The 12379-nt window shown below is 41.0% G+C and overlaps 2 protein-coding genes across 3 annotated transcripts in view; one reads left to right on the forward strand and one right to left on the reverse strand.

The window, feature by feature from the left end:
* Positions 1 to 123: 123 nt before the first annotated feature.
* Positions 124 to 8051, reverse strand: asb5b (ankyrin repeat and SOCS box containing 5b). Of its 2 annotated transcripts, XM_019265269.2 has the most exons (8): positions 7774 to 7837; positions 4993 to 5134; positions 4166 to 4245; positions 3648 to 3755; positions 3367 to 3520; positions 2518 to 2652; positions 977 to 1168; positions 124 to 881 (listed from the first exon to the last, which is right to left on the reverse strand). In XM_019265269.2, the coding sequence occupies exons 2-8, from the start codon at positions 5042 to 5044 to the stop codon at positions 754 to 756; spliced, it is 849 nt and encodes a 282-aa protein (XP_019120814.1). In that variant the 5' UTR covers positions 5045 to 5134; positions 7774 to 7837; the 3' UTR covers positions 124 to 753. The 2 variants fall into 2 exon arrangements, with proteins under 2 accessions (XP_019120814.1, XP_010747478.1); XM_010749176.3 differs by lacking the exon at positions 4993 to 5134 and having other exon boundaries at positions 7774 to 8051.
* A 3841-nt stretch (positions 8052 to 11892) lies between these two features.
* spcs3 (signal peptidase complex subunit 3) overlaps positions 11893 to 12379 on the forward strand; it is a 4717-nt gene continuing 4230 nt past the window's right edge. The window contains exon 1 of the mRNA XM_010749178.3: positions 11893 to 12159. Within this exon, the coding sequence (XP_010747480.1) occupies positions 12017 to 12159 (143 nt within the window). The 5' untranslated portion in view covers positions 11893 to 12016. The remainder of the gene's footprint in view (positions 12160 to 12379) is intronic.

A 12379-nucleotide genomic window follows, 5' to 3' on the forward strand; every position in this document is an offset into this window, starting at 1 on the left:
AGTCAACCACACATGATCACTGACACAGTGGCACTAACCGTTTGACAGTGTTGACACTGCAATCAACTCAACCTTTTACTGTGTGAGCAAACTAACAGTCAAACCGTCCTCCGTGCTGTGAGCTCATGTCATAGATTGTTTATTAGTATTCACATATAAATACAGACACGTAAAGGCCCAAATAATAAATTCCAGTATTCACAAAATGACACTCTGTGTTTCAGTCAGACAGTCATCTGACAGGGAAAAATAAAGGGGAGACGCTACAGGTGAAAACACTTTAAAAAAAACTTATATCATCATAAAACTTTCCCAGTTTTCTGAAACTTTCTGTTTAAATACACAAATGAGTCATCATGTGATGTTAACTGTTGGTGAAACCCCCAGACACAAGCAAACAAAATGTAGTAAAATGTGTATTTGGGGCTTTTTGTCTCCACTAGTCTGAAGAAAGAAAACTTCTTAAACTTGACGGGTGCAGGAAAAACTTTCTGCATGTAGTGTCTCACTTTGATGCTGTTGAATAAACAGATATGGTTATGCCAACAGCAGAGTCCAGTGTGCAGCAGAGTAAATCGTTGATGTAACAGTGTTGTAGTAGACAAACCCAACCCTACAGTCTAAACCACAGTGATGTGTTAGCAAGAAATGTGGTTAATAACGGGCTTGGCACATCCAAATGTGAAATGTTAAAGAAATGGCATCTGAATGGGTAGTTCTTTTCACTGCCATGCTGCATGTGTGCCCATCAGCCTACGTGTACTCCAGATAGTGAGTGAGCAGGGAGGGCAGAGGAAGGACGGGGAGCAGCTTCAGCCTGGACGGACCGAGCAGGTTCCTGATCTGGAGACGACACAACTGGCACAGACTCCTCGGAGAAACTAGAGAGAGACAGAGTGATTTCCTTATAGTGTTGTAACACAGATTTTTGAGTCATCCCATGCATCATTTATTAAGAATGGTGATATTGCAGTACCTTCAAATGTCAGCAGCAGCTGCTGTGTTTTTCCACCAGGAGGCGCTAGCTCCACAGGTCGCTGATTGTTACTGTCCCTGCTGTTGACATCGGCTCCATAGTCAAGTAACACTGACACCTGATCAGCATTGTCCTGTCTGACAGCTGCATGCAGAGGACTGTCTGCCCCTCTGCCGAAATTAACACGGGCTCCTAGAGATGTCAAGGACAGGAGGAGAGACGAGGACAGGGCAGAAATGTAAAAACATGGATTCAATGTAAATGCAGTCATATTGTGGATAGAATATAACAACACTGTACAGATAATCTCACATATATGCACAAGAACAGAGTAGAGTTGCCCTATTCAGGCCACAGCACAGAGTTCAGTAGACTATAATGAAACATGACTTCTTCACAGAGGGGAGTACCAGTTCTTTATCCAAGGACCAGACAGAGCAGTTCCAGGATAAATCATCGAGGTCACAAGATAATGACAGCAAAAAATAGCACATACTATCAGGCTCCAACATTCCTTCCAATGAAACAACCCTCAAAAATCTGCTCCTTGGTTGAACTGCTCACAATTCATGGCCACACTAAGGCCACAAGCTGTGATGATGATAGATGTAAGGAGTCAAATCTTAAAGAGTTCAAAGCCACCGGCCCAGAGCACTGGACTCTGTGTAGTTATCTAGAATCCAGGATGATTTTTGATGGTGACTTGAGGCTACATTAAGCAACTTTCTATTTCAATACTGAATTATATTCCCTTTACAGAATATGTTCACCACATCAGGCAGAACATCCTGTCAGGAAGCTAAAGCATTTACATTTGTTCTCACTTCAAAGACACTTTGTTGCTGCCCCCATCCACAGAAGTACATTAGCTTCTTTGCTTCTCCAAACTGGGAGAAAAACAGCATCTACTTAGAGGGGTGTTGGCATCTGTGGGCTACATGGGCCCTATAGAGAGAACAGACCTTTCAACAGTGTGTGTGTGACCACCTGAGAACTTCAAAGAAATCATGTGAAATGAAAAAAGGCGCTATTTGCTATGTATGCACTGAAAAATCCATCTGTCTATCTGTCTTTTTTTTCCTTCTGGTAAAATAGTCAGAAGCTATAACAACATTAAATGATTATTCTACATAGACTAAACAAATTATAGATAAACTATAAAAAAAGTTTAATTAATAATTTATTAATTTATTTGGTATTTTTGTCATACTGATATATTCATGTTGATGTATGGTGATGTCAAGTCAAGTCTCTTTGAGCGTGTGATGACACTGACCTCACACCACTGCTGCTGTAGGTAACACACTGACCATGGAGCTTGTACAACCCCACCTCAAATAACCCTGCTAGTCCTGCAGGCTGTAGCCCAGCTTTGCATTCATTTTGCAAAGCTTTGACCACGCTGGCTAAAGCTGCTCATTGTCTGGACCAGAAAGGCCAAAACACTGGGGGCTCATAAAAAACGGTGTGAACCTGCTACCAGTGCCGGAGGTGACACAGGTGAGCTACTGGCTGAAATGTGCAGGAAATGAAACACACACCTCTGTGAAGCAGAATCTTTGAGCACGCTGTGTGTTGGTGTAGACAGCTCATGTAGAGAGGAGAGCCCAAGTGGGAGATTTCATGGTCTGGATCCACTCCATGAGACAGCAGGGACTCAACGCACTGGCTATGACCTGCACACACACACAAGTTGACTTAGGTCACTTCTGGGTACATTACATATACTTGCATTTATTTTCTGGAGATTTGCCATGACCCACCCAACCCACCCTAACTATAACAAATGACCCAAAAATCTGCCATTTCCAAATGAACAGCTTCTGGCCTCATTTGGACAAATCATCCCCCAATTAACTGGTCTTCGGTTTGACGTGTGTCCCCAACAGAAGTCTGCCAGAAATACATACACACGTGCACATTACACACAGAGTACGCAGTATAACATACAACCCCAGCCACCCCTTCAACTCATTGTTCATACTGGTTGCAGATACAGGTCCCCGGCCTGTAAGCGACCTTCTGCCATCTATCTGTCACACACACACACACACAAAATATTGACTAACTTTCACTACATAAGTCATATGTTTGACAGTTTACACTCCGCCTGCTGCTTTCACTGCCTGTCATGAATAGCACGTTTGTGCTCTGTTATCAGGCTCTCACCAGGACCTGACCTTTCTACTGTAGTTAAATATTACAAGCTGACCTATACATGCTGCTTTTAGCTGAGCTCGGTTTCATTTGGAAAATGCCGCCATGCAGAAGTTAAGTTGAGTCATTTAGCCAAAATCTGTTGATGTGAGACACACACAGACGACCATAATTACACCTGATCCCTGGATGCTGAGCTGCCGGTCTCGTCCTGCTCAGTTTACAGTTTTTACCTCTCTTGCAGGCTTCGTGCAGGGCTGAGGGGAAGTGTGTGCATGCCGTGTGTGTGTGCGCTCCATTCTGCAGCAGCAGTTCCATACAGCCGACACTCCCAGAGGTGCAACAGTTGTACAGAGGAGTGACACCATCGATGGTAGCAGCATTCACCTACACACACACACACATACATTATTGATGTGTGGCTACAAGTGACACTGTCAGCAGTTTTTAATGACAGGGCTAATGTGTTTTATGGTGAACATTTAATAATGGTGGTTATAATAAGAATACCTACATTAGCTCCAGCATTTATTAATGCTCTGACACAGGCTACATGTCCTGACAGGCAGGCTTCATGGAGAGGGGTCACATGATCAATGGTGACAATATTAGTGTGATATCCCTAAAAATTAAAACGTACAGCGTTAAGCACATTTCTCAGATTCCAAGATTCCTATTATTAGGGCATAAATGTGTCACTCTTGAATAGAAAGATTATTGGACAAACACCATGTTATACACACACGCCCATGCACACACACAATTCCAGTCCTCCAATTAACTGGTCTTTGATAAGAAATATGTCCCCAAGAGTCTTTACATTCATGATTTTACTTTTTTATTAAAAACACATAACATTGATATTTGTGTTTTGTCATAATAGAAAGGTTATGGGACATTTCTGGGGACATTTTTAAATATCCTAAGAATGTAAAATGTAAGCACCCCTTCGCACACCGCATATCTCCATAGTTAAATAAGTTATACATAATAATGATTTCATTTTCACAGCCGTCTTCACAAGGCCATTACCTGGGCCAGCAGAGTGCGTAGGGCAAGCAGGCGACCCTGGGAAGCTGCTTCATGGAGAGGGGAGCGATCTGCCCAGGACCCTGGACGCATACACACCACACACACACACAGACACACACACACACACACCAGACATAGACACAGATAGTTTGTGTGTATTTATTATGTATGTAAATATTTCAATGAACTCACTGTTGTATCAATAACATTCATGTTACAATGCCATTGGGTTTATGTTTTTTTAAAGCACGTGATCGCGTGTAAATCACATTTCTGCCTGTGTGACTTCTATCTATCTATCTATCTATCTATCTATCTATCTATCTATCTATCTATCTATCTATCTATCTATCTATCTATCTATCTATCTATCTATCTATCTATGAGCATACACTTTTAGTGCCACCTTTTTGCTGCACCAGAGGCTGGTGGCAACCACAACCAACAGTGAGAGAAAACACACCTCAAAGCCCTTTCGTTTCAACGTGGAATCTGCAGCAAAACATTTCACGCCGTTGTCAGACTGATCATGCTGCAGGATTTTCTTATTTTTTTTATGAGCCAACACAGAGATACAAGATGAAAACATACAAAACAGAGAGATGGTCAAATCTAATATAATTGTATATTATACGAGCTCTAATTAAACACATGACAATCAGTCCCAGGCATCTTGAATGAAAGGAAATATCTGCTCAGAGCAGAATCTGCAGGCGGCCTGCAGCATTGCTGCCCGTGGTTATATTTAGTGTTAGTGAGCTCTTCCTCAGCAGCTGCTGCAGCAGTAACTAACCACATAAACACACACAGTCTTATCTACAACATACCCATATCTCCGTCTCCCCATGGCACATCCAGCCACTGGTAGACATAAGACATTCTGAATGGAGTGGAAGTGAGAGGACCTGCACACCCTCTGCTTGTCCTCACGTAGAGCTCCAGCCTGAGCTCCAGCTTAACAACAACAGACTGCAAATACAAGAAATAACAAGCAGCTAACTGAACTGAAAGGATCTGTGTAACTGACTGACCGGCTGCTGCTGGCAGCAGCCATTTTGGAAAAGTCACATGCAACAACACAGATGGCCACAAAAGGCTTCCATCCTCCCTCTTTACCTCACACATTCACCCATATCGTCTTCACTGCATCTTCACACCCCTCCCTTCTCTTACTCGTCTCTCTTTCATCACTGTCACTGTCCCTTATTATCCCGTTATATGATGTCCTTTGAACTTTGATTTCACAGCAGTCTGTATTGTTCTCATTTATCTGTACTACTCTTTCAGTGTATATATATATATATATCTTCCCTGGAGTTTCTGTGCTTTCTCGTCCAGCAGGTTCTCGTGGATCGTGGCTGCTGCTGTGGTCCTGCATGATGTCCATATGTTACTACTGTCATTATTGCTACCATATCTCCATTACAGTTTATAGTTGATGATTTGCTGCTGCTGTGCATCTGTGTCTCTCTCTCTCTATCACAGATTCCACTGCTACTGTAATTATTTTATCATTCATTGTAATTTTCATTGTCATTTTGTCAGTCATTGTAATTCATTGTCATTTTATCGTTCATTGTAATTCATTGTCATTTTATCGTTCATTGTAATTCATTTTCATTTTATCATTCATTGTAATTCATTGTCATTTTATCATTCTTTGTAATTCATTGTCATGTTATCATTCATTGTGATTGTACAGTATGTTTGTGTTGATTTGTCCTGTACATGTGACATCTATTGCACGTCTGTCCGTCCTGGGAGAGGGATCCCTCCTCTGTGTACTACAAGAAATGCGTAATACATAAATATAAGCAGAGCAGAGCTTCTCTCCTATTGCTGATTCACACACAAGTCTTGAGATGTCAAGGGAAGCTCTACAAAATCTACATTTACATCTTCCTGTGATTGGCAGATCACATTTTATTTAATGCTGTACATAAAGAAATATGTTTCTTTCAATTTCAAACAGGCCTGGTAAGAGTCCAGTCTGACCCAATGGATGACTTGGATTGGACTGAAGTGTGAAAATTGCAGAGAAGTAGTGTTCGGGACTTGGTAAGTAGTAGGGACTTATTGCGGATATTGATTGGCATTTACAGTAGCCAACAGGCACTGAGTGCTATGATCTAGTGTTAGTTTTGTCTTTCCAGTGAACACATCTGGACCTGTGACAGAATATGTTCTGTATAAAATATGATCTAGTTTTACCGAAATCACTGAAAATAGTTACAGAGATTTTAAGTTGTGTTTTTGTACAGGTTCATAAGCAAAAATTCTGCGAGAAAGCATTTTAATTGGCTGTCAGATTGATATATGTTCCTGATTGCAGGATGAGTCATCAACAACTTTTTATGGTTTATAAGATAATGAAAAACTCCTAAAATACCATTAATACCTGAAAATACTGAAATGAACATGACATGATCTAAATACCAGCAGAAACGTGGATTATCTACAGACCTGAGGTGGGCTGAATGACACCTGGGTGCTCTAATAAGCCATCTGTAACCACACCTACCTGTCAATCAAAGCGGCCATGCTGTTAATTAACTTTAACAGGTGAGTTGTATAAAAATTGACCTAAACTGTTTTTTGTACCAGGCTGTAAACATGTTTATTTCTGCTGTGAAGTTGGACATTTGAACATGGGGACTTATGGAGACTGACATGTGTGTAGCCAGCCTCAAGTGGCTGCTCAAAGAATTACAGTTCTTAGCACTTCCACACTGACTTTATTTCCCAGACACAAACCTCTAAACATCAATAATGTTTCATAGAAGATTTGAATTCCAACTTTTCACCAAACGCACTGCTTCCTGTCTACTGGACATTATGGAAGTAAAATATTATATTGTTGCCCATTTCAGGTATATATGACTACATGTTTTGTGCCTCTGTGTAAGGCCCATGTAATGACTCATTTTTCTTAAGACATCCAAGGGGTTCATCGTGTGTTTGTGAATGGATCATTAATTGTGAACGTTTTCAAAGTGTCCTTATACTAAAAGAAAGGGAGCATTTTGGAGGTGTTATTCATAGGTGATTATGCAATGGTTCTACTGGTCCAGCCCACTGGAGATCAAATTAGGCTGCATGTGACCCATGAACTGAGATGAGTTTGACACCATGCTTTATGTTAACAGAGAGTGAAGCTCATGGAGATACAGACAGACAGTGATATGATGATTAATGGGTGCTTACTCATACAGTCCGAGTACTCAGCTTTTGATTATTAAGAGAGAGATGATTAAAGAATGATTTATTTGAGGGCTCACTTATTTATTTAATGACTCCTCTTTGTCACCCGATTCATTTAAATACATTACAATTCAAAATATATTATTATTAGATTATAATACCAGACAGAATATATAAAGAGTGCTTTATAAAAGCTTTGTTGGTATTTATTTCATTTTTTCAAGCTGTCAGGAGTCAGACTGACCGTAGCCAGACGTTATTTAAAGGTCTGTTCTCTAAGAGTATAAAATATTTACAACGTTTGACCACAATCTGGAGCATATCTCTACCCCTGCCCAGCAGCAGCAGCAGCAGCAGCAGCATGAACAACCTGTGCTTTGAACCACAGCACAGCCGTGTGTACCGACCTTGGCTGGTCAGAATGCCCCAGCAAGCCTTCTTCCTCTCCGCGACGTGCTCGGGTAGTGGTCCGGGCTCAGCGCCTCTTTTTCGGGACATCTGTGGAGCTCCGCGCGGCACCTCTGGCATGTTCCCCCCCACGGATGGATCTCACGCGTTCACCGCTCCGGTAACACCGACTGCAGCAGCGGAGCTGAGCTGAAGCTCGGCTGACAGCGAGCGGAGAGATCCGATTGGCTGAACCGCTTTGTTGTTGTTGTGTTCGACGCACATGACCATCTCACATGCGCTCCCACGTGTGGACGAGGGAGACTATTTCTGTCCTTCAAGTGGACAGAACCTGACCACACACACACACACGCAGCCCTGTGTGTGCTGCATGTGTGTTAGAGACCTAAACGTTATGCACTTTAAAGAGGCTGAACTGAGTCTCTAAATGATGAATCCAATATGCTGGAAATAATTGAATCTCATCAAATCAGGCTTCTGATTAGATTCCAATCCACACATTTAGTATACTTAGTTTAATGTTATATTTAATTTGGCAGTGGTGAATATCAAAGCTAGATAGATAGACTAAGTGGTTCTTCACGGTGATGCCATGAAGGGAACTTTTTCCTGCTGGTTATTAAGGAGTATTATCAAGAATTTAGAGAAACTAGTGTTTGAGTTCAGTCAAGGTGCAATCTATGATCATTTGAATTAAAATATTTTGTATTAAATGCAACATTTGGTCAATTACTGCAAAAGAAAAAACTCAGTAAAGTCTTTTATGACTTTATATAAATTATTATCGCATTACTGATTATTCGTTAACACCATATATACTTCAGGTTCCTTTAAAGGTACAGTGTGTCGGACTAAGTGACATTTATCTTTAAGGTTGCAGATTACAACCAACTGAATACTGCCCGCCTCAGATTTCCTTTCCCTTCCCCAAGTGTGAGGAAGAAACTACGCAGCCATGTGAAACACCAAAAACATGAAACTGGCCCAGTTGCATTTCAGAGCCAGTGTTTGGTTTTTCAACTGTAGAAACATGTCGATTCAACATGGCAGGCTCTATCTCTGTAGATATGAAAGGCTCATTCTGTGGTAACAAGAACAAACAATGATTCTCATTTTCACGTGATTGCAATGAAAACAGTCCAGCAAAGGTCTATAGATGGAGCCCTTTATATCTTACACACTGGACCTTTAAAAGTAATAAAGCACCTGATACCTGGGGTGACTTCAAGAACTCTTTTTTTTCATTCGGGTTCTCCAGAGAACCTAAAGTGCCCCTGAGCACTTATCTGAAAAGCACTTTTTCTGAGAGTGTAGCAGACTACAATATCTTCATGCTCATACTTAAGGACCCTTCCTCAAGAAATATAGTCTGCTCTCCCCCTCACTGTGGACTGCCTCCCTCCCTCAGTGTTACACTTATAGTCCAGTCTGTAGGCATGTTGGACTCAGAGACATATATAGTATACACCTCCAACACTGCCTCCAGAAATTGGGTTTGTTACAGTGAGGGTTTTTCCTTTTTTCCCTTGGTCAAGTAATTGTTTTCACTCACATCACACAATCACACAAAGATTTAGCGTCTATAGCCTCTTAAACCATGTCATTTATTTGATCTGATATCTGATATATTAATAAAAAATAAAGGTGGATTGTTGTGGAAAGAGCTTCCATTACACTCCTGAGGTGCACTAACTGGGCCAGATATCCCAAATAACCAATGCCAGTCCCATGTGTCTAACTAACTACTGTGTAACTTTGAACAAACTTTGTACAGCAAGCCTTGGTATGTAGCAGTGCAGCTCAAGCAGCAGCTGCTGTATAGGAAGTAGGTCAAACTCTGGCAGCTTCAGTCTGAATTTCATGTACACACTGAAAAAAAGCAGCTTCATTCACAATAAATGTTTCCCATTCATTGTATCAGCAGCTGTCCTTTTAGCTCCTGTGTGTTTAAGGGATCACTTTCTGATTTAACAGATTATTTGTTATTTATTAAAACTATCAAAAAGTGTTTTTTGGCTGTGAAAAATCTTGACACTAACTTGCCCTGATATGATAGCATGATGTTCTTCATCTTCATTGGGGCCATCAGACACTCTTGTGACATCATAGAGACTACATCCATGTTTTATACAGTCTATATTTGAAATGTATTTATCAAACAGAACTTTTTTCAGTAGTGGTTGGTGATGTCTTCTCTTCTGTGTCCTATGGTGTTCCCCAAGGTTCCATACTTGTCCCTCTGTTGTTCTGTACATACATGCTGCCACTGGGACAGATCATACATACAGAGCAAATTCACTTCCACTATCATAGTTAGAGTTATTATCTTGTACATCAGAAGAAAAATGCTGGGTGTCCCAAAGCTTTCTGCAGTTCAAAGAAATCAAATGAAATCATAATTTAATTTTAGCGAGAAATATTATTCTATTTATATCACAACATTTATGATAGTTGTTAATTAATTTTCAGATCAGTGTAACATACATACATATACATACATATATGCCATGGCAAAACCTGTATTTTTTTTATACAGCATTGATATAGCATTTCCATGTCAATTATATGGCATAATATATGGTTTCTTTTGGTGGCAAAAACTTGTATTTATACTGTACAATATGGAATAAAACGCCAAGCATAACTGTAAAATCAACAGCCCTAATATCCGTTTGTTCTATAGATTGGAAAAATATTTTACATACTAATATTATATTATATATATATATATATATATCTATATATATAATAATTATATATATACTATTATATATACTTAAACATGTTTCTTTATTTATTTTTACAGTGTACAGTAAAACACAGTCAAATTTAATGCCCTTTATTTATACAGCATTTTGAGGGAGTTCATACAGAATGAAGTAGTACTTTGAATGTCATGCTCAATGACAGTGTTTCAGGTGATGTATCCCATTATGTAACTGTATTCTTCTACTGTAACATTTGAAACGGAGCACTATCACATAACTGAGGCTCAGGCCGATGAGTTATGCAGTATGTCATGTTTGTTTTTGGTCCTCCAAAGTCTATCCCACGTTTACAAAAACATCTTGTCCTGTCAACAAGTGTCAAGCAAGCAGAAACATTTTTGGGGGCAATTTTCCTATTTAGCTTTATTTGAATATTGACAGTAAAGACAGGAAGGGCCTGGGAACCTGGGTGCAATATTTGATATACGTACTCATGTTCTTCTCAACTGAGGAGCATCCCAATAAATCCAGTCTTTACTCTCTTGGGTTGATCTAAGGAAGATCATTAATGTTTTTATTTTATCTCCATTGGATGACTGTAATTTAAAAAAAAGATCTCACGCCTTTAGATAACACACAAGACTGCTCCCTCTTCACTGGTTACCAAAAATGTCTATACTTAATTTGAAGATTTGACAGATCACCTTTAAATCACTTCATGTTTCAGCTCCTCTATGAAGCAGAACGCAGGCAGAGCTTTGCTTTGCTGCGGGCTGTTTCCGGCTCAAGACTAGAGGTGACTTTCTAAAATCAATCTGAGCTGACAGAAAGGATTTGAGCCTGCAGTGCGTCACCTGAACAGGTGAACAGGTGCACGCTCACAGGCGCCGATCGGGGAGCTCCCTCTACCGGATATAGCGCGCAGGCGCAGCAAGCCAACAAACATAATGACTTTGACTTTAATAGAGTAGCCTTACCTTTCCATTCATTTATTTATGCATTCTGTACTGCATGCTGTCCCATTCATTTCAGGTTGTACTGTGTGTACACACCACACTCTGTTCTCGAGTGTGGTATGATTAAAGTTATTGAAAAAAAGAGCGTACTTCCGCCTACTCATCGCTCATATTTAAATGAATTTTCGGTTTGCGGCTGTGTCAAGTGACCTGCGATGGACGCAGAAACGGAAGCGTCCATTCAGCCTTTCCTTTCATTCAGCCTGGACGAGACTGCTGCGATAAGCTGCGAGTTGCTCGTCCAGAGTTTGAAAACTGACATAACAAACATTAGTTTCACAGGGAGCGGCCACCTCTTGGTCAATTTTCCTAAAGTGTACTCTCACATTCAAAGGCGTTATTTTTTCCTCCGTTTTATTTTGAAACGCACGAATCGGAAGTACGTGTTAACCCCGCGAAACTTGCCGCTTCCTGTTTTCTACCCAGTCGCTATCCGCCGCGTACAGCCCGCTCGCTCCGTCTGTTACCGACTTACTGTCGTTCTTCTTCCTTCCTGTGGCGTACGCTGTGACTTCAACATGAACACGGTGCTGTCCAGAGCCAACTCTCTGTTCGCCTTCTCCCTCAGCGTCATGGCGGCCTTAACGTTCGGCTGCTTCATCACGACGGCGTTCAAAGACAGAAGAGTTCCGGTCAACATCCACGTCGCTAAAGTCATGCTGTAAGCCCAACAGCTGTTAGCGGCGCGAGCCTCCGCGCTCGAGCATGTACTGTGTCTGTATCTCGTGCATGTACTGTGTCTGTAGCTCGTGCATGTACTGTGTTACTGCTGCGTAGTTAACGTGCGTTAACGATGCGCACACTGAACATGAGCTAATGATGCTACGTGCTTATAGATGCTAACTGTCCATACAGACAGCCTGCAGGGCCGGGAGAGAGAG

The sequence above is a fragment of the Larimichthys crocea genome, chromosome X (assembly GCF_000972845.2).
Source record: "Larimichthys crocea isolate SSNF chromosome X, L_crocea_2.0, whole genome shotgun sequence".
Classification (NCBI taxonomy): Eukaryota; Metazoa; Chordata; class Actinopteri; family Sciaenidae; genus Larimichthys; species Larimichthys crocea.

Excerpts from the sequence above, each read along its gene's own strand:
- asb5b (XM_010749176.3), bottom strand. The coding sequence starts at position 7,894 with ATGCCAGAGGTGCCGCGCGGAGCTCCACAGATGTCCCGAAAAAGAGGC. Across the intron at positions 4,246-7,773 it reads GGGCATTCTGACCAGCCAAG|GGTCCTGGGCAGATCGCTCC; the intron begins GTCGGTACACAC and ends GTATGCGTCCAG. Across the intron at positions 3,521-3,647 it reads TAATAAATGCTGGAGCTAAT|GTGAATGCTGCTACCATCGA; the intron begins GTAGGTATTCTT and ends GTGTGTGTGTAG.